Source organism: Desmodus rotundus, chromosome 1 (genome assembly GCF_022682495.2).
Source record: "Desmodus rotundus isolate HL8 chromosome 1, HLdesRot8A.1, whole genome shotgun sequence".
Classification (NCBI taxonomy): domain Eukaryota; kingdom Metazoa; phylum Chordata; class Mammalia; order Chiroptera; family Phyllostomidae; genus Desmodus; species Desmodus rotundus.
The window spans coordinates 172,531,484-172,553,061 of record NC_071387.1 but is presented as its reverse complement, the minus strand read 5'-3'; the positions used below and the strand labels follow the sequence as shown (position 1 = coordinate 172,553,061).

The following is a 21,578-nucleotide window of genomic DNA, read 5'->3' as shown; positions in this document are numbered from 1 at the left end:
TGCAGGAAGAGAAACAGGAAGATTAAATACAGGTAGATAAAAGCATCTAAAATCATAAAAAGTTGCTGCAAATTAAGAATCAGAAATGAATACAAAGAGTGACTGCTAATGAGAACATGGTTTCTTTGGGGGGGGGGTCATAAAAATGTTCTATAAGCATGGTGATGGCTATACAACCCTGTGAATATAGTAGAAACCAATGAATTTGTATACTTTAAAGGAGTAAATTTCATGGTATGTGAATTATAGCTCAATAAGGCAGTTTTTTAAAAGTTAAGAAAGTTAATTTTCTCCCCACCCCCAAAAAGAAATGAATATAGAGCTTTTAAGGCAGTTAAGAGTATTAAATAGCTTTTCTGATTAAGGAAGAAGTTAACTATATTAGCCTAGGTACTTAGATAAACTTAGATGCTTCTTCCATGTAAAAGAATTTACATTTTCTGGGTTATTGGGATTTCCTAGTTGCCACTGGACCTTTTTGTCTTGGGTAGCATTTTATTATTACCATTATTAGTAGTAGTAGTAGCAGTAGTATTAAAACCTATTGTATATCTTAGACACTAAAATAACAATTCAAAGGATCAGTAACTCTAGAAGCTAGTTCTTTGAAAACATAAACAAAATTGATAAATCTTTAATCAGATTCATCAAGAAAAAAAGAGAGGAACCAAATAAATAAAATCAGAAATGAAAGAGGACAGATTACAACAAAGGATTGTGAGAAATGACTATGAACAACTACATGTCAAGAAGTTGGACAACCTGGGTGAAACAAATTTCTAGAAACATATAATCTGCCAAAACTGAATCAAGAAAAAAGCAGAAAGCCTGAATAGACCGATAATAACTAGTGAAATTGAAGCAGTAATCGAAAAACTTCTTACACAGAAAAGCCCTGGACTGGATGGCTTCACAGGTGAATTTTTACCAAACATTTAAGGAAGAACTAACTCCTATCCTTCTCAAACTATTCCAAAGAATCCAAGAAGATGGAAGACTCCCAAACTCTTTTTATGAGACCAGTATCATCCTAATTCCAGAACCATGTAAAGACACAACAAAGAAAGAAAACTACAGGCCAATATTGCTGATGAAAATAGATGCTAAAATCCTCAACAAAATACTGGCAATCTGGACTCAGAAATACATTAAAAAGATCACATGCCATGATCAAGTGGGATTCATCCCAGGGATGCAAGGATGGTACAACATTTGCAAATCAATAAATGTTAATATACCACAACAACAAAATTAAGGAAAAAAAATCACATGATCATATCAATAGATGCTGAAAAATGGATTAAAGACAGTCTCTTCAATAAATGGTGTTGGAAGAACTGGACTGGCACATGCAAAAAAAAAAAAAAGAAAGAAACTAGACCATCAATTTATATCATATACCAGAATAAACTCAAAATAGATAAAATACTTAAATATTTTAATTCATGACACCATAAAAGTCCTAGAGGAAAACATAGGCAGGAAAATTTCAGATATTGCACATAGTTATATTTTTGCCTATCTCCTAGGGCAAGAGAAATAAATGAAAAAATAAACTCGTGGGACTATATCAAATTAAAAAGCTTCTGCACAGCTAAAGAAGCCATCATCAAAATGAAAAGGGAACTGACTGTATTGGAGAACATATTTGCCAGTGATATATCAGGCAAGTGTTTGATCTCCAAAACATATAAAGAACTCATACCACTCAACACCGGGAAGACAAACAATCCAATTAAAAAATGGGCAAAGGATCTGAATAGACATTTCCCCAACGAAGACATACAGATGACCCACAGACATATGGAAAGATGCTCAACATCACTAGCCATCAGAGTGATGCAAATTTAAGCCACACTGAGATATCACCTCACACCTGTCAGAATGGCCATCATAAACAAATCAACAAACAAGGATGGCAAGGATGCAGAGAAAAGGGAACCTTAGTGCACTGTTGGTAGGAATGCAGACTGGTACAGCCCTGTGGGAAACAGCATGGGATTCCCTTAAAAAACTGAAAATGGAAACTGCCTTTTAACCTAGTGATTGTGCTGCTGGGAATATACTCTAAGAATCCAGAAACACCAATTCAAAAGACCTTATGCACCCCTATGTTCATAGTGGCACTATTTATAATAGCTAAGTGCTAGAAATAGTCTAAGTGCCCATCAATAAATGAGCAGATCAAAAAACTATGGTGTATTTACACAATGGAATACTATGCAGCAGAAAGAAAGAAGGAGCTTATACCCTTTGCAACAGCATGGATGGAACTGGAGAATATTGTGCTAAGTGAAATAAGCCAGTTGGTGAAAGACAAATACCATATGATCTCACCTATAAGAGGAATCTAATGAGCAAAATAAACTAACTAACAAAATAGAACCAGAGGAATGGAAACATGGAAAAGGCTGAAAGTGACCAGAGGGGAGTGGGGAAGGGACTAGACAAAGAACATGTATGAATGACCCACAAACATGAACAACAGTGCGGGAATTGACTGTGGGAGTAGGGAGTGAGATGGGAGGAGGAGGGCAAAGAAGAAAAATTTGGAACAACTGTAATAGAATAACAATTAAAAAATGATTTAAGAAAACCTACTGTATGTCTTTTCCTCAAATGTATATATACTATAATGTATATATATACTGCATGTATAAATACATTTATACATATTGATGAAAAAAGCTCCACGTTACAAAATATTTAATATGCAAAAATTCAGAACACAAATGATGAATTTTGTGAAGACAAACATAACTAAGCATTGCATAGCACTTTATAGTTACACAGTATTCTATAAAATTGTCTCCTTTAATTATCAGAACAGTTACATATGTCCATATTTCTCTGATGTGTCAGGGAATAAGAATAGTGAACTCTTCTTGGTTTCATCTGATTTTACTGTGGTCTTCAGAAGCAAAGCACACAAAAATATTTGAAAGCCACCTTTCAGGAAGGTACTAGTTGGCTAGAAGACACAATTAACACAGATACTAGGTGTAACATGCAGCCCGGAATAACCCTCTACTTGACAATCTACCGTGGCCATTTGTTTTCAAACGACAGTGATTTCTTTATTAGAACCAAGAATGCTTTAATATTCACTATTAGAAAATTTAATAATGTAGTGATCAAATGTGCTAATAAATATCTAAGTGCTACATGCATGCATTAACAATTTTCAAAGTACTCAAAACACTAAATATTTGAAAGTTTAATAATGAAAATTATTTTCATCTCTTTAATTAAGCATAAAGAAGAATTGGGGGTTCTGGAGTGCACACAGCAAATACAGTTACAAGTAACGGTCCTTAAGTGATTTGTCTTGCAAGTTTTATGCACAGAGGGTCTGGTTCTCTGAAGCAAGCCACACCCGTGTCACCCACAAGCCATTCTGTATTTTTAGGCTTCTTCTCGATCACATGTATTTCTGTTTCACAGTGTAAACCAGAATCTTATCGACTGATAAAGGCACTTTCTCCAGAGATTCAGAAAGTTTTACCAAATAAGTCATTTTTCTATGAAATATTTACCTTCATCTTTTAATTGGTCAGCTTTCCCCACATCTTCAGGTACTGAGTTTGAGAGAGGCAGAATGTCATTCTGAAAGTAAATAAACATTACTATACTTCCTTTTAGCTACATTAGGAGTCATCCCAAAGAACTGTAAGTAATGTAATAATGCATCACTCATATCATAGTAAATCGTATGTAATTCCACATCAGGAAACCTAACACCTAAATAAATAATAGTGTTAGCAAGACTAGGGGGAAAGTCCTCACATACTTTGATTAGAAAAAGAAATATGTGGACTTTTTCTAGAAGATAGTGGGCAACTGTGAATCAAATTTCTTTTCCTTGCTTTCCCTATACCCAGAAATCCTACTACATGAACAAAAAAAAGGAACAGGTATATGAAACACAAGAATAGAAATATGTTCAAGGGATTGTTTATATTAGGGAAAATTTTGAAATATAATGTTTACTATCCTAAGAGTTATCTTCGTAAGTCAACTTCAGTTTACCAACAAAAGCATTATGGTATGACCCTATTATTTAAATATGTGTACACACAGACACACACACACAGGCTAAAATCAAAGACTGGAAAGGTGTGCACAAAAGGTTAACAGTAGTAATATATGGAGATAACATTTTCAGTCTCTTCTTTATATCATTCTGTACTGCCCAAAGTTTATAAAACAGTGGGCATATATTATTTTTTTCATAAGATAAAAAAGTATGAAATTCCTGTTTTTAGCACCTACTATCATGATCAAAATTCTTTTACATTAATAAGGCTTAAACCAAAGGCACTTCTGAACTAAATGAAAACTTAGAAATATCTTGAGTGACATTTTTCCATTTTAAAAAGATCGTTAAAAAATCGTGTTGCTTTTAAACTTGACTCTGAAGTTTATAAATAAGTGTGTATTTTCAAGCAAGTGTAATTTGTAGTCAATATACCTATGTAATATTTATGATATAATCTCCCTTACCTTTTTGTTGATTAAGTGTCAATAAACTTGATAGCTCTAACATCAAGATGTTATAGTGTTACAGTGTTATGGAGCCAGTTTCACAAAACTGTATTCTAAAAATAGCACACAAGAAATTTTACAACCAAAAACAAAGCAAAACAGCAAAAGAAAAAAAAAAGAATTCTATTTAAACAAAACAAAATTTGAGCCTCCTGGGAGGTAAGACAAGGAGTTCTGATCTCTTCGGTACTAGGTACAGCAGTGACAGGAGCTAAAGAGAGTGAACCCAAGTGCTATCTCAAGCACAGGCCTCTCCAGTATCCCAGCATAAAGGTCGGTTTCAGCCATAGGCATATCTAGCCCGCAAAACAGGGTTCCCGAAGGAGGCCACAGCCCACGCAACAGAAGGATCCCAACAACCAAAACAAAGTAAAGAGGAATTCCCTGATGAGGAACACAGAGCCCTGCCATTGTCCCTTACATCCTGTCATGTAATTAGAATTCATCTGTTTGACAAATTAAAATATAACTGTGGTATTCTCTTTCCAGGAATAAAAAGAGAGGAAAGGTTGCAGGTTCGATCCCCAGTCAGGGCACATACAAGAATCAACCAGTGATACATAAATAAGTGGAACAACAAATCGATGCCTCTCTCTACCCAACTCTCCACCTCTGTCAAATCAATAATTTAAAAAAAAAAAACCATAAAGAGGGAGCAGTGTACTGCCAAATTACCATCTTCACTGCAACTCTAAGAGCTTCTTCCCAACAAGTCCTAGAAAAGGCCAATGTGGTATTCTCAGCAATGTCCCTGCAAGGCTGAAGCACGTGCTACATGTTTCAGCTTCTCTCCTGAGTTCCCCACTCTGTACTGAAGCCTGAACACAGAGCTAGAAAAACAAAAGTTGTTCGTGAAGCCCCACAATGTAATGAAAAAACACACAGGACATCCCTAACCTCAAACTTTTTCAGACAATCTTATGGTCCACGTTTCCTGAAAAGGCCAGAAACTAGAGACCATATAAACAGTACTGGGGGGAACAGTCAGAAAACTTGGGTTTCAATCTTAGTTTTGCATATTGACCCTGAGCCTTTCTTTTTTACTTTATTATTCTGGGTTTTTTTTTTTACCTTTCCCTGTTTTAAAGAACCCATCAATGGTCAAATTTGATGAAATCTGCTTCAATATGTTGATTCAATCTCTGATGAATCTATTTTTTCGTGGTTGCTTGCTAAAGATTAACCCTTTTATTTTTTAACTCGTAATCCATGTTTTAGGGGAATGTCAATTCTGATGTCAGAAATCTAAAAACGCTCTGATACTGTAAAGGACTTAAAAAGTCAACTAAGACATATTAAATATAAAAAATGGTGAGAGGATGAGAATAGCTACTACTATGAAAATCTAAAGCACATTAAAAAATTACATTGATATTTTAGGTCACTAATCATATCCATGTGGACTGTCTTATACCTAGAAAGAAGTTAATTACTTATAGACCTGGTGCCCCAAATAGTAACAAACCAACATAATATTACAGTCATACTGAAATCAGGTTCTAATTGAGGAAGCAATGACAGCTTACCTTACAGAAGGAATTTGTGAACATTTCTGTCAGAGGCTGCGAAACTGCTAGATGTGTATCTTCTGGGCTGATTTTAAAAACTGTCTCCAAGCACTGAATTGCAACTTGAAACAAATTTTAATAAAGAAAAAAAAATTAGCAACCTAAAAAAAAAAAAGAAACAATCTTTTTTCTTCTGGTAGAAATCTGTTGCCATCTGGGGTAATTCAGCATTTATGATCACAGAACATAAGGAAAATGGTTCAGCTGCATAGAGATTTCTGTTTATAGACCAACTACTGAGGGAAGACAACTTGATTTCTTATTCCTCACTTGAAGAAAAATGTTACTTAAAATATAGTGCTCAATGTCTATTACATCACATTCTTGTTGAAGCAAGTCATTATCTACTTTTGGTGTATAACTAGGGTACTTACTGGGTAGAGAGGCATGGTGGGCGATTTTGCTACAAAGGAAGTCTGTTGTTAGATGACAAGACACCTTAAATAACATTTTAAAAGAATGTAGACTTAATGCTCTGGGCATATGGAGGGCTATTAGAGAATTTAGTTAGGAGAATAACATAACTGGATTTGTGTTGAGAGCTCAAAGTCTGGTAGGAATGTTGAAAATAGATCAGAGAGGGAAGAAAGCTGAGGGAGAAAATGGAAGGAGAAAACCAGTGCGTTCCTACTTAAATGGTCTAAACAAACAAGGAGTCTGAAATAGGGCAATCACGGGGAAGGAAGTATATTCTGTCCTGTCTCCAAGTACCCGGCGAGGAGAACAGAGACAGATTCTTATCCTTCTGGTGCTCTCAAAACGAATGCTCTCCTGGCTTAACAAGGTAAGAATGTAGCCAAAATGTCCAGTGTGGAAGAGATTTACTTATATTTGTGAATGACTTTTAAATAATACATTATGTATTAATTGTGGTCCTGAAAAAATTATCCATCAAGAAAGAAACATTATTACTTTTATTAGCCACAAAAACAATTCTCCTTAGAAAAGGAACTGAATAAGCAGCTAAGTTACCAACTACAAAATGTCAAAGTGTCTTTCAGATGGAAAATAATCTTCTGTTTACCTATTCCTCATTCCCTCTCTTTCTATTTCTGCCAAACAATTGTTTTTACACTTCAGTTGTACTTGCACTAAAAACAATGGCCCACAAGAAAATAGTGTCTCATTGCCATTAAGACAGTTACTTACAATAATGGTAATAATAATAATAATAATAATAAATGTATGTGTATACATATATATTCATTCTTGATCAACATCTTTCCTCCCAGATCAGTTGGTCATTTCCTTTACTGTGACATGTAGCTTCTACATGTTTCTATTATTGTACTTATCTAACTATATTATATGCATTAAGTATCTGTCTCTTATATTAGCTTATCTCCTTGAGGAAAAAGCCTACATCTTATTCTTCGACTTTAACCGGCTCTGGGAAATAGTAGATGCTCAATACATTTTATCTACTTCTTTGTTTATAGTGGAAGTAATAGCTTAATTTCAGAAGAAATAAAAATAGAACATGTGGAACAATCCCCCCCCCAAAATGGTAATTCACAGCCACATGAAACATGGATAGAAGCTAACCAAGCCCTTAACCAAAGCCAGAGTATGACACTTCAGAGTTAGGCACTGACTAACCACCAACTAAACACCATAAGCTGAACACTTACGGTGGAAAGTTCACAGGGTGATCGAGCAGGATTTTTCTGCTCTACCTCATGGAGTGATCCAATCCAGCTACTGTACCTCTGCTGCCACTAACCTTAGAACACAGACCTGGCACACACTAGACACAAGTAAGTACCAGTAGAGGAAGTGGCTGTTTTGTTTTAAACACAATTGTTTGTATTTTCTTAAACATCACTTTACTGAAGTGACATATAAAAAGCTATATTTCCTATATACAACTCGATGAGTTTAGATATAAGTATACACCCATGAAACCACGGCCATAGACATATTCATCACCTCCCAAAGTTTCCTCTCACGCCCTTTTTATTATGTGTTGGGGGGCAGTGGGTAAGAACACTTAATATAAGACTTACCCTCTTAGCAAATGTTAACTATACAATACAGAATTGTGGCACTGTGCTGATGAGAACTTATTTCTCTTGCACAACTGAAACTCTGTACCCTTGACCATCACCTCTGGATTTCCTCTTCTCCCCAAGCCTTCGCAACCACCATCCAACTCTCTGCAGCCTGAGTCTGACTATTGTAGATTCTACGTACATAAACACGATTGTTTTGATGAATACACCTGGTTGCCAAAATGTTTACAGTTCAAAAGCACCGTATGTTTAGAGAGACATATGATTTAGTGAACCACAGCTTTGAAACTCGAGACTACCTCATTATTATTATTAATACAGCCGCCTCAAATCAAATATCCTGAGTGCGATAATTTGTCTCATTTTTATCTCAAGATTCTCTTTGATGAGACAGGGATTATTATATTTTTATCCTCATCTTATGAGGCTATCTTCAAGAATAAGTCATAAAACTCTTAAGAAATACTGTATATAATTACCGTTCTACTTAACACCAAGTAATAACAGTCTGTTTGGTACTGATTAGGAGAAGGGCAAGTGAAGAATTTTATTCAGTAACACCATATCCCATCTGTATAGTACATTATTCAAAAGCTCTCCTGTGCTATGTACCTGCCCTCACTGATTGATTCTCTTAACAAATCTCTTAGATGGAGAGGGCAGATAGCTCCACCTAATAAACTTAGAAACAAATACTGACCAAATACCTGATATGCCCAGGATCACTTAATTAAATTCATCAACTCAATTCAGCAAATATTTATTGGGCACCTACCATGTGTCAAATACTTTTCAAGCTGCCTTGGGTATAACAGTGAATGAAACAAAAAAAATCCCTGACTTCTCTGGGCTGACATTCCAGGGAGCAATAGGGAGGTACATATAAACAAGGAGGACAAAGCAAGGAGGATGGGAGTGTGGGGAGCAGAGCAGGGAAGCACACTGCAGATTAAACAGAGTTCTCAGGGTAGGCCTCATTCAGAAAAGAGATCTAACACAAACTTGAAGAAGGGAGTATTACCATTATTGGGGTTGAAAGAACATTCTAGGCAGAGAAAACAATCACAGCAAAAGCCCTCAGAAAAGAGGATTTGGTGGATTCTGAGTGAGGAAGCTAAACTCAGCTCAAGCCAAATGAGAAAAGGGAAAAGTGTGTGAACAATACATCACAGAAGTCCAAATTATATAGAAGCAGAGAGACCAGTTAGAGGCTCTCACAGTGAAACAGATGAGACATACTTAGTTCTACCCAGGGGTGGTGGTATCAGTGAGGTAAGAAGAAGTGGTCAGACTCTAGACATATTTTGGAGATACAGCCAATAGGATTTACTGAATGATTACAGGCAGAGTCTGAGAGAAAGGGAAGAGTCCAGGTGATGCCAAAGTTCTGGGCCTGAGCAACTGAAAAGAGAGAGTTGGCATCAACTGGGATAGGAACGCTGTGGATAGAACAGATTTGGTGTGGGAGGATCAGGATTTTGGTTTTGGAAATGTTCAATTTGAAATGCCTATTAGACATACAGTGGGAATATGTAGTAGACAGTTGTATATAGAAGTCTGGGGTTCAGAAGAAATGTCTGGGCTGAGGGCAGACATTTGAGCTCTATCAGCATATAAATAAAGGACATTTAAGGCCAAGAAGCTGAAAGACAACACCAAAAAAGTGAGTGTAGATAATGAAGAGAAGATCAAGTTTTGGACCCTGGGTACTCCAGGTCAGGGAAACGAAGAGGAACCAGCAAAGGAGAGGGAGAAGGAGCAAACAATGAGATAAGCAAAAATCCAAGAGAGTATTAGGTAACCTTGAAGCCAAGTGAATAGAGTATATGAGGGGAAGGGGGTTAAGGGAGTGATCAGCAACTTTATCCATGGCAGCTAATAAGTCAGATGAATACTGAGAACTAATCATTGAACTTAATAACACAGAAATCACTGATGATCTTTTTGGGTTTTTTTTAAGAGAAGGAAACAGCAATATGTGGTTGCCTCTCGTGTACCCCCTACTGGGGACCTGGCCTGCAATCCAGACATGTGCCCTGACTGGGAATCAAACTAGTGACCCTTTGGTTTGCAGGCTGGTGCTCAATCCACTGAGCAACACCAGCCAGGACTGAACACAAATATTTAGTCCACAGCATATAAAATAGGCAGGCCGGCAGAGTAGGTGGGTGTAGGTGCTGGTGTGTGGGTAGGTGGGGCAGAGAGAGTCTGTGGAAGTTGTCTTCTTATCACTTCAATATTCTTGGTGCAGTAGGCAGCGAGGTCATCAACTAAAAGTGAGTACAGGGAAGGAGGTTTGGGGGTTTGAGAAAATACGAGCAAGTATTGAAATGGTCATGTTGGAGAGCCAAAGTGTGAATGAATTAGGAACAGACACTGTAATTGCTGGCCAGCATTAAAGGTCCAGTTAAGGCTTACTGTCATGAATTTAAAGTGGGACCAAGCCAGCAAAGTTGTGTTTTGCTCCAGCTATACACATCACATGGATATGCACAGAGAGTAGATGAAGACCTGGATTTACACAAAGTTGGGTTTTGCACAGAAGGGAGGGATATACAGGGGTACGATTACAATCAACCATGGAATTTAAATTGGGTAAGAAGGTGAGTGTGAAAGGTGAGGGTCAAGAGACTGGAGGTATTGATAAGGAGAGGTGCCAGAGGGAGTGGGCTGGAAAGGCAAGCAGTGGTGGTCAAGAAGTGAAATGTTTAAGATAGAGATTATGAAGGGAATGCAGGTTGGGTAATGACAAGTGTAGGGAAGAGTTTCTCAACACTGGCTGTATTAACATTTGGGACTAGATAATTCTTTGTCGCTGGATGCTGTCCTGCACATTATAGAATGTGCAGCATCCATGGCACTACCCACTGGAAGTTGGTAATACCAGCTCCCCAGTCGTAACAATCAAAAACATCTCCAGACATTGCAAAATCACCCTGAGCTGAGAACCACTGGTCTAGGGTCTGACCAAAGGAGTGAGTGGCTGAGATCCCTGGAGGAAAGAGTCAAGGGAACTGGAAGAATCATCTATGAGTATATTGCAGTTGCCAAGAATTAAGACAGGAGAAGTGCTAGAGAGAGTGACAGCAGGAGCCACAATAGTCAAAACAATGAATAGCTGTTCATAGATAATTAACAGTGAGGAGTGGGTGACATAAACTAATGAGAAGGCTCAAAGCCGGTAATACACCAGCTCCTCATATTGGTAAAGCTGGTAGTAGCCCTTAAGCTCCTTTTCTAAGACTATTTTTAAATGTCTAGAAGGTGGGCAGACATCTCCACATGATTTCATATTCAATAAAATTAGACGCACAGAGTCAGAAATAGGTGTTGGTCAAAAACAATTGGCTCCATTTCTGGAGGCCACATATAACAAACAGATGAAGGCACATATTTTTGGCTGGGTACCATTCTAAAAATAGGACATAACATCTTGGTTTAAAAATTTTCCTTCTGGCCCTTAAAAGTATTACACTGCCTTTGATTAGGAAAGAAACATATTTTATTAAATGACTGCATTTGTCTGTTTGCTACAGAGCAGCCATAACCAGCATCCTCCCTAGATAACCAGCCGCCTTTACCTTCAAATACTCTAACCATCCTGAATATTAAATGGACTGATTGCAATGTTCTCCAACTGTGTCACCTGCTTCTTTCACTGCCACCTGGAAAGACATCATCTCACTAGAATGCAAGCAATTTTACAGCAAATGTCCAATTTTCATCCCCACCACCTAAAAGCATATTCACAAGGGAAGTGCTTGTTAAAATTAATAGATGTGCCACCTTTATAGAAGAAACAGCTTCAAGATGGGAAAATAAAATTGCATTGTTATTTAAGTTCTCCCAAATGCAGTCTCATTGCAATAATTAAGTCTTTAGGCCACAAAGAAGCTAGGCTCACTGAACCTCCCCACAGCCCATGTGCAGAATTCTGTCTTGTTATGGCTATACTAAATGTGAATTTTACAGTGTATAACTATGAAGCAGAAAAGATGGTGTCACGGAAGCACGTGACACTCTCATGCAAGTCTTGCTCAACGTGACAGATTACCGAATCTAATATTTAAAGCTCATATAAAACAAGGGTGCAGTCCTCTCATTTCAAGTCCCCAAATAGGAAGTTGTCAGAGCAAAACAGTGATATAATTATTAGACTTTTACATGGTGCTTTTATAATGACTAAGGTATTTTCATATATTGATTCTCGACTGGATGCTTTCCTATTAGGAAGAAGAGACAACAAGATCTTCAGAGGAAGAACTGGGATTTAAATCTCAGTTCTGCTACATGTTAGCTGGTTTATGTTACTTAATCTGGTTGCATTTATTTATCTGTTAAATGGGGATAATACTAACTTAGCAGTAACTGTTAAGAGAAGTTCCCTACAATAGGAATTGCATAGCTCTGACACATAATAGCTGTTCAACAAATAAGCATTAGTCTTCTTATCTTGTTAATTAAAACAAACAAAACAAGCCTCAGAGAATGGAAACTCAGTATAATCTCATAGTTACATCCCTCTTCTTGAAATATTTTGTTTTAATAGATTTTGTTATAATAGATCATAAAGTCAGGCTTATACCTATTTTAGTGTTTGTTTGTAACTATAACACAAGTGAACATAAAAACAGGTGCCTACCTTCCAAACTTTCTTGTTCATCTGAAGTATAAGCATCCATCTGACTTTGTTCCCGTAAGAAACGAATAACAGCATAAACTAGGTGCTTGATAGATGACATTTTAAAAGTTTAAACACTTTTCCTTGATAAGAAAAAGGAAAACACTGAACTAAGATATTTTAAAGAATCAGTCAGAAAGGTTATAAATAACCAGGGTTATAAGTTACACTAAAAGTAAAAAGCAAAAACTAAAACCTGTATTACCTCACTGCTTTATATTTTTAGTCAGGAGAGCATAAAGTGTTCTTATGGTATGCGTTATATGTTTTCATTTATAATTTGCAAAAGTATAAAACTTGCAAAAGTAAAATTTTCCTCAAAACATGTACAAGGTAAGCTTGGACTCTTAGTGAATATCTCACTGTTTCTTAACAGTATGTATGGTACAGACAGAAATAAGGATAGGGGCATATCTCAGGTGTAGAAACCTCCAAAAGGCCTCAGTACGAAGTTGAGGGAGATTTCATACTGCTGACTCAGACGCTGATCCACGCTGAGCATCTTCCTCTATTCCATGAGATTTTTAAAAATGTATACATAATTTACACTCCACCTACTTTTGTAGGCTGAAACCATTATTTGATGAAGTATATTAACGAAAGGTTGCTCAATCACTGAGTGTCGTTCTTAATAAAAATGGCATTTCTATTGAAACACCGGACAAGTCAGGAAATCATTGCTTAAGTCGATGGATACTATGAACCGACCAGTGCTCTCCGCAGTAGCTGTGCCCTCGTGCACAAGCTGGAAGCTGCTGGTCCCGTTCATTCACAGGGAATACTATCGCATCGAAACAGTGGCGCAGGGCCAGCCGGCATTAATGGCTTATTCCCACTAAATCGCATCATCCATCTGCTCCCCAGGTCCCTGATTCGAAGCCAGGGTGTGGTACCCACCGCTAGGATGTTTATTATTTGGGTGCTTATTTTAAAAGCCAGTCCAGCCTTTAGGCCATGGGTTGCAGGTACGAAATAAGGCCCCAGAGCAGAAGGTTAAAGAAGAATGGGGGGGGGGCGGTGCAGGGGGGAAATGGAGATGTCCAACCTCCTCCAGGATTCTCCCTATTATCCCTAGAGCACAAGGACCTCCTTCTTCCTCCCTTAAGTACCTGGGCCTAGCCTCCGCCCAGATGGGTACCGCGCCGGGGGTGCGGAGCAGGCCCCGCCTGGGGCGGCGGGAGGTGCAAGCTTCCCAGACAGAAGCCCCTTACCGGAGAGAGGGCGCGAGACGGTGGCGGCGGGCCGGCGGTCGTCCGGAAGCGGGTCCGCCCGCCCCCTGGTCCTCAAGGCTGGAGCCTGGCTCCGGATGGCCCCACTGCCAGCAGCGGGTCAAACTTCCGCAGCCCCCAGGCCACAGCGGCCGCGGAGCCCACCCGGCTGTGCGCTTCGCTCGGAGACGCTGGGTCTCGCCAGAACCGCCCACAGGGCGGTGCGGGACGCGCGGGGCGGGGCCGGGCCCGGGGCGGGGCTGGGGTGGGCGGTGGCGCGGGGCTGCAGCACGTGGGAGAGCTCGGGAGGACCCGGCGCAGTCTCCGCCGCCGCCGCCACCTCCGCGGCTAGGCCGCCTCTGGGCTCCGCGGCGTCCCGCCTCCCCCACCCCCACCCCGGAGAACTGCGAGCCCGCCGCCGCCGCCGCGTCTCGGCGCTCCCATGATCGCCCAGACCCTTTCGGCTGTGCGAGGCCTCCACAGGTACCTCCCCTGCGCGTGTTAACCTTGACCGTGGGCAGGGCGGGGTCTTCTGCCCAGGCCTCGCCGTGCGCCCCGGCCCGGCGTTGCCCCACCACACCCCTACGACGCTCCCGGGAGCCCCCCTCCCGGGGCCCCGCAGGGTCTACCCTGAGGGACACCTGGCTCGGGGACCGGAGGGCTACCTTGCGCTCCTCCGCTCCCTCGGGGGCCATCCATTCCCCTTTGTTTGGACCTGCTTCAGCTGCACTCGGCAGACCCGGTCACGGGCCCGGGCCGAACGAACGCTGTAAGAGGGTCCGAGTAAGACAATCGTTAGCCTTTGCCCGCATTCAGAAGTGCAGACCCGTCGGTGAGAGCCCCAGCTGCAGACTCAGGCATGGAATTCTCCTTTGCCTTTCACACACTTAGCGTACAAATCGTTTAGCGTCCACACGAGGTGAACCCGCTGTGGTTTTACTGATTTCCGTCCTTGCTTTCTAACATCCTTTTTATTTACTTCCTTCCCATACCATTCGGCCCGTTGCCGGGGCCAATTGACTTGGCCCAAAATGGAGGAAATTAGTGCCTGGACACGCTGTGGGCCAGCCTCAGCTGCTGTTTTGGATTGCTTCCTAGCTCCCTAACCCCATCCCTCTGCGACAGACCTGTAGCAAGACGGTGAGAGAATTAAATTCTTTGCACGGATGCATTGAGTGGTTTTCAGAAATAGTGTCTGAATAAAGATCCAACAGAAGAAAGGAAATATGGGTTTCTTGCTTGCTACTTATAAAACTACTTAGAACATACCAGCCTTTAAGCTTTTTAACAGTTTTCAATTGGACATGGACACTCATCTGTGTGGAGCTTTGTGTTGCTTAGCCCTTATGGTTACAGTGCATCCAGGGGACGATAGAAATTAAAAAGATGATTTTGACCATATTTCAGCCTGTCCTTTTAGTCTGCAGGCTGCAGATGGTACAGCTGCCAAGTAAAGCTATACCAGCAGGTGAAGATCTTTACATAATGCAGGTGTGAGAAGAGAGAATAAATGTCATAAAAGATGTGGTTTTCAAACTTTTTAGTCTCAAAACCCCTTTATCTCCCAATAATTACTCAGGACCGAAGAGCTTCTATTTATGTAAGTTATGTCTTTCCGTATTTACTGTATTAGAAATGAAAACGAGGATTTTTCAAGTATTTATTAGTTTATTTAAAATACAGTGATAAACTCATTACATGGATAAATCACATTTTCAATAAAAGTAACTTTTCCAAAACTACTCTCAAAATCAATGAGAACACTGGCATTGTGGAGTTTCCATTTCTCACTTTTTTTTCAGCTTTTAAAAATTGTGGTAAAATGTGCAGAACATCAAATTTACATTTTAATCATTTTAAGTGCACAATTTAGTGGCATTAAGTACATTCACATTGCTGTGCAACCATCCCCACTATCTGTTTCCTGAGCTTTTTCATCCCAAACTGGAATTACAGTCAAACCGCAGTTCTCGAGCATCCTGGGTCTCGATCAGTTCAGTTCTTAACCAGGTTGTTCACAGAGGAAATGTCAGCTGTCTGACAAAACTGCCTCGTAAATTCTCTATGCGACAAGGCTTTTTTGCTGATACCTGTTTGATTAGTCACGTGCATCTCAGCAGACAAAGGCCATTCAGTTTTTGAACAAATCTCTTCTCCAACAGTTTTCCAAAACAAATTAAGGTCGAGCATTGAGGTTGCATTTATATCCATTAAACAGTAACTTTTTTTAACCCCTCCCCCACTCCCTGGTAACCACTATTCTTCTGTCTATAAATTTGACTATTTTAGGTACCTCATACAATATTTGTTCATTGGCGACTGACTTATTTCCCTTAGCATAATGTCTTTAAGGTTCATCCATATTTTAGCGTGCATGATTATTTTCTTCCTTTTTAACACTGAATAATATTCCTTTTTAATGGATATACCACATTTTGTTTATCCATTCATCTGTCTGTGGACATTTGGGTTGTTTCCACCTTTTAGCTATTTTGAATAATGCTGCTAGATCTTTGGTATGTGCATATCTGTTTGAGTCTGTTTTCCATTCTTTGGGATCTATACCTTGATATAGAATTACTGGATCATGTGATAATTCTATTTTAGTTTTTTGAGAAACCACAACACTGTTTTCTATTGCATCTGCACCATTTTACAGTCCTTTTGGCAATACACAAGGATTCCAGTTTCTCCACATCTTTAGCAATACTTGTTTTCTAGGTTTTTTGGTTTGATTTAATAGAAGATAGTTGGATTCTTACTTCTGCTTCTGCATTTAATCTGTTGCACTGTTTTGTTTGACTTAAGATGAAAAAGATCGCACCTTTCACTCATATGTAGTTCAAAAGGGGAATATTTTAACAACTCTTTTTAGATAGTCATGGATATGCTTTGATAGCCCATCAAAGTTTGACAAGCGGTAGTTTTTAAGGTTAGCTGCCATGTGGAATACGAAACCGTCGATGTACTTTTCTTACTCTGTTACATTAAAGTCCGTGATTCTCTCTTATATTTTGAATGGGTTTTGTAATATCAAACATGTCATTTCAAAAAGTTGTTCATTGTATTAAACATATCTTCCTAATTTTGACATATTCCATTATACAGTATCACTCATATTCCTTTAATATTGTTATTCATCTCATCATAAAACTCTTCAAGTATTAGGAAGCCGGGCCACTTGGCTCTCTTACCCGTTCTCTCTCATCCTCCAAGGGACTAACTCGGGCTTCTACTAATGGTGACAAGGTTCCGTGAAGTGTAGAAAGGCCTCTTGAGGCCTAAGCTTAGAATGAACACCGTCAACTCTGCTATATTCTGCTGGTCAAAGCAAGTCACAAGGCCAGCCCAGATTCAAGAAAATGGGGAAATAGACTCTGTTTCTTGATGGGTGGAGCAGCAAACTCAAATTATAAGAAGATACAGGTTCATAGAGGGGTGGAGAATAAGGGCCATTTTAGCAGTCAGCATACCATATTGGCACATAAAAATTCAATAAATATTGGCTAGTACTGGGCCATGGCCCAGTGACTCAGTTGGTTGGAGCGTTGTCCCTATCTATACACCAAAAGGTTGCGGGTCAGTCCCCATTCAGGGCATGTACAGGAGGCAACCAGTTGATGTTTCTCTTTCTCCCTTCCTCTCTCTTTAAAATCAATAAAAACATATCCTTGGGTGAGGATTAAAATTTTTTTTGTCTGTGGCACACAGTTTATTTAGCAATATAAGAAATGAGTTGTTACTTTACCATTCTGTACAGTGATCAAATCTTCTTGAATTTTCTTATTTATAGTAATTCTAGCACTTGCATGATTTACACTAGAATTGCTTTTCCTCATTTCAAGTTTCACATAGAAGAAAGAAAAGAATGCTCTTCTCTATTAACATTTGCGTGGTCTAAGAGAGTGATCATCCCTATTTTTTGTCTAAAACCAGTTTTATCAGAGAAACAAAGCAACAATTTCTACATCTTCAAGACAAGAGTTTGGTTTAAACCAGTATGTATACGTGTGTATGGGTGTGCACATGTGTGCACACAGTAGCCAAGGATTAAAATTTTTTTAATAAATATCAGCTATTACTATGTTTATGTTTTGTGAATTATGTAGTCACATTTTGGAGGTTTTCAAATTGAGATTATTTGTAAGAGCCCTTTATACATGTCAACTTTTTTGTTTTTTCTTTGAATTTTGGGATGGATTGTTATTGCCTTTTGCTTTTTCACCCTACAGAAGTTTAAAATTTTTATGTAATCAGGTGTATCAGTCTTTTTCTTTATGATACTTCTGCCTTTGGTCTCATGCCTAGAAACCATTCCCTCATTTTGGGGGAAACCATTCCCCCAAGACTATAATATTTTTGTAATCACCTACATTTTCATGTAGTAGTTTTTTATGTTACATTTTTCACACTTAAACCCTGTATTTAACCCACCTGTTTTGAGATTATCTATATCTCCTGCTTGGTGTTCAAAAGGGTACCTTCTTATTTCCCAGCCACATGTAGCTGGTGTCTTTGATACCTATGCCCATTTGTGGTAAAGACCAATAGGAAAAAAATCTTTTTCTCTCTCACATGTTAGGCAGGGTTGTAGTGACAGAAATAATCACAGCTTTTAGGTGAAAGCCTGCTTGCTGCAATGTATGGCATCCATGCTATATACCTTAATTACCCCCACTAGTTGACAAGCTTTGTTAGATCAGGAACCTGTTCATTGTTGTTGTTTATTTCTGTATTTAGCACTTAGCGTGGAGTTATTCACATAGATGCTTTTAAATATATTTATTGAATGGATGGATGAAAAGATGTCATCAGTAATAATAACTGAAAATTCAGCATTCACTGCAAATATCTAAGGAGGGTAGGCCTAGATCTGGCATTTTGATGTTGACAGTGACTGGTATAACTCAGTAGAAAGTATTTCAAACCTATATGATATAGCTCATTATAAATTTTTTATATAATTTTTAAAAGATTTTTATTAATTGGTTTTTAGAGAGAGGAATGGAGAAAGAGAGGGAGAGAAACATCAATGTGTGGTTGCCTCTCGCACGTCCCCTACTGGGGACCTGGCCTGCAACCCAGGCATGTGCCCTGACTGGGAATTGAGCCAGTGACCCTTTGGTTCCCAGGCTGGCACTTGATCCACTGAGCCACACCAACCTGGGCTGTAAATTTCTTTATGCAAAAAGAAAACATTGCCAGGGGAAATTACTATGTCTAAGTATTATTTTAGAACTCATTCTGTAATAAAAAAAAATGAGAGAGTAGAATGATAGGCGGGATGAGACCTTCTTAACCACCAGATACATAGGAATTTTGAGTATTATTGGGTGTATGTTAAAAGACTTGATCTTTGTCATGTTCTCTTGTCACTAGGAGGTGGGGGGGTGGGCAGTCATTCAAATAGTAGCTGAAGCCACATAAACCCAGTTTGGGGATCTGTAGAGTAATAGTCTAATTAATGAATACCTTAGAGCAAAGCTTATTAAATGCCATCCTGAATATGGAAGAAACTGAAAGAGGTGCCAGTCTCTGAAGTATTGGGTCAGAAGCGACCAAGTGGAAGAAGAACAGAAGACAAACATCACATAGGTGGGCCTGGGGTCCGCCCAAGGCAAGGAAGCCAGACTCTGGACTCGTATGACTTGGGAGTTACCTGGGACTGAGGACAATGGCACTAAGCAGAGCATGATCCTGAGAAAAGCAGAAGTACTTGTTGGCCAGACCAAGAAGGTAATGACATGCCATTTGCCCTGCCTGGTGGAGAAAGTACCCAGGAGAACCCAAAGAAGTCACAATGATAGATTCATATCCTGGAACATGTTTCATGCCTGCTCTGTTAAATCTTGACCCTTTGCTCTGAATATGTTCTATACTCCCATACCTTCACAGAAGCAGTTGAAGGGAAAACAGCTTTTTTGGAATAGCAAAAAGGACCCAAGGCTACTTAGTGAGGTACATAGTGTTTTTAATGATACTAAAAAACTGTAAGTTTACAGAAATTGTGAGAAGTAGAATACGACCAGTGGAAATTAACATATAACTTCCAAATCTTTATTCAGTCATGCCACAAACATTAACTGAGTACAGTCACCATAGCCCAGAGGCTGTGCTAAGTCCTGTGGGGACAGATGTTTAAAGCAAACCTAGATCTTATTTGTAAGGCACTTAGGTTGGTATTACTTTCTTGTCAAAATTTATTTTATGCTCCTTCCTTTACCAAAATGAATTCATCATTGCTTACCTAAAAATTATACATCAAGATTAATAAACAGAAAGAAGATCAGACAAAAATTAAAGGGTACGTTAGAGTCAGCCTTGTTGTTTTAATTGGGTCCAGAATTTTACTGTAAATTTTCTTGCAATAAGAGCAAAGGGAAAACATTGTTAAGAATTATCAAGAACAAAGTTTTTCTTGGTACTGTTTGTGAGAGAAATTTATCATGTGGGTGCATCAAATAGAGAAAGTTGAGTAAATGCAATGAATAATAGCTTCAAGAATACTTACATAGTAAATGCAGAAGTAGACTTTATAAGGGCTATTTCTTATTTTGACCTTTCTTAAAAGATCAAGCCAGTACAGCCTATTAAAGGTGATAAGGCACATACATAAATAATTAGAATACAAGGTAGACGGTGATAAGTACCACAGAGAGTAATAGAGAAATTGATATGGGAGTGCAGGGGAGGGAAAGAGATTACCAGGATTAAAGGAAGGAACAAGGTCATAATTGGCCCTTGAAGGGTGGTAGGATTTGGACATGTGAGGATCAGGGGAGGGTGTCCTCTCTCTGCCGGACTATTTACCAGGCTTATAAATAGCCACACTAAGTTGACAGTCCAAGGCAAACATGCTAAAAACTAATGAAACGACTTCAAGAAATAGAATATGCTATACCATGCTGTATGTGAATTATATTTCAGTAAAACTGGAAAAATACAAATCTCAGAATATGGATACACACCACACACACACACACACACACAGAAAGAAAGGAAAGAAGTGCACACTACAGGGCTTTGGAGGTAGACCTGGTTTCAAATACTTGTGTAATTGCACTAAGCCTCAATTTCTTCAACCCTAAAATGGAGATAACATTAACTACCTCTTAATTTTTTAAAGGATTACAGGAACTGTTGTATGGGAAAACATGTAGTGTGTGCTCCATATTGAGTAGGTAAATAGTAACTAATAATGTCCCACCTTCCATAAAAGTAGAAAAAAAGTAATCCTAGAGACTTGGGTAAGAACTGACTAGTCACAAATGCTTTATCAGTGACGGGGAGGATATAAGTGACCTGCTGATATAATATTCAGGTGATTGAGTAAAAGGTGAAAAATTGAACTTCCAGAGGATTTCAACTCACTAGAACATTGTTCTATTGAGGAGATTCTTTATAAAAGTCCTGGATGGAAGCTGAACAGATCACCCATGTGAGAGCAGGGTGACCTAAGAACAGCACTTAGGAAAACACGTACAACCTTGACTTGTTTCTGGGTTCGGTAGGAATTAGAGTATTGATGTGGCTGCCAAAGTACTGGAAAGGAAGGAGTCACTAA

At 39.0% G+C, this 21,578-nt stretch overlaps 3 protein-coding genes across 8 annotated transcripts in view; 2 read left to right on the top strand and 1 right to left on the bottom strand.

Moving 5' to 3' along the window:
• The window catches only part of TRAPPC13 (trafficking protein particle complex subunit 13), a 66,735-nt gene extending 64,071 nt beyond the window's left edge, over window positions 1-2,664 (top strand). The window contains exon 14 of one of the 2 annotated variants that reach the window (XM_053913226.2): window positions 643-2,664. In XM_053913226.2, coding sequence (XP_053769201.1) covers window positions 643-675 — 33 coding nt within the window. In that variant the 3' untranslated portion in view covers window positions 676-2,664. The remainder of the gene's footprint in view (window positions 1-642) is intronic. The other variant, XM_053913218.2, reaches the window with a different exon arrangement.
• SGTB (small glutamine rich tetratricopeptide repeat co-chaperone beta) overlaps window positions 1-14,224 on the bottom strand; it is a 37,506-nt gene extending 23,282 nt beyond the window's left edge. The window contains exons 1-4 of one of the 2 annotated variants that reach the window (XM_024578510.4): window positions 14,018-14,224; window positions 12,768-12,889; window positions 6,072-6,175; window positions 3,537-3,606 (exon numbers count right to left, since the gene is read on the bottom strand). In XM_024578510.4, coding sequence (XP_024434278.1) covers window positions 3,537-3,606; window positions 6,072-6,175; window positions 12,768-12,867 — 274 coding nt within the window. In that variant the 5' untranslated portion in view covers window positions 12,868-12,889; window positions 14,018-14,224. Of the gene's footprint in view, window positions 1-3,536; window positions 3,607-6,071; window positions 6,215-12,767; window positions 12,890-14,017 lie in introns of those variants that run through there. The other variant, XM_045186288.3, reaches the window with a different exon arrangement.
• Window positions 14,225-14,323: 99 nt separating this feature from the next.
• NLN (neurolysin) overlaps window positions 14,324-21,578 on the top strand; it is a 73,233-nt gene continuing 65,978 nt past the window's right edge. The window contains exon 1 of one of the 4 annotated variants that reach the window (XM_053913181.2): window positions 14,324-14,497. In XM_053913181.2, the coding sequence (XP_053769156.1) occupies window positions 14,457-14,497 (41 nt within the window). In that variant the 5' untranslated portion in view covers window positions 14,324-14,456. Of the gene's footprint in view, window positions 14,498-14,703; window positions 15,155-21,578 lie in introns of those variants that run through there. The other 3 variants (XM_024578433.4, XM_053913184.2, XM_024578434.3) reach the window with 3 other exon arrangements.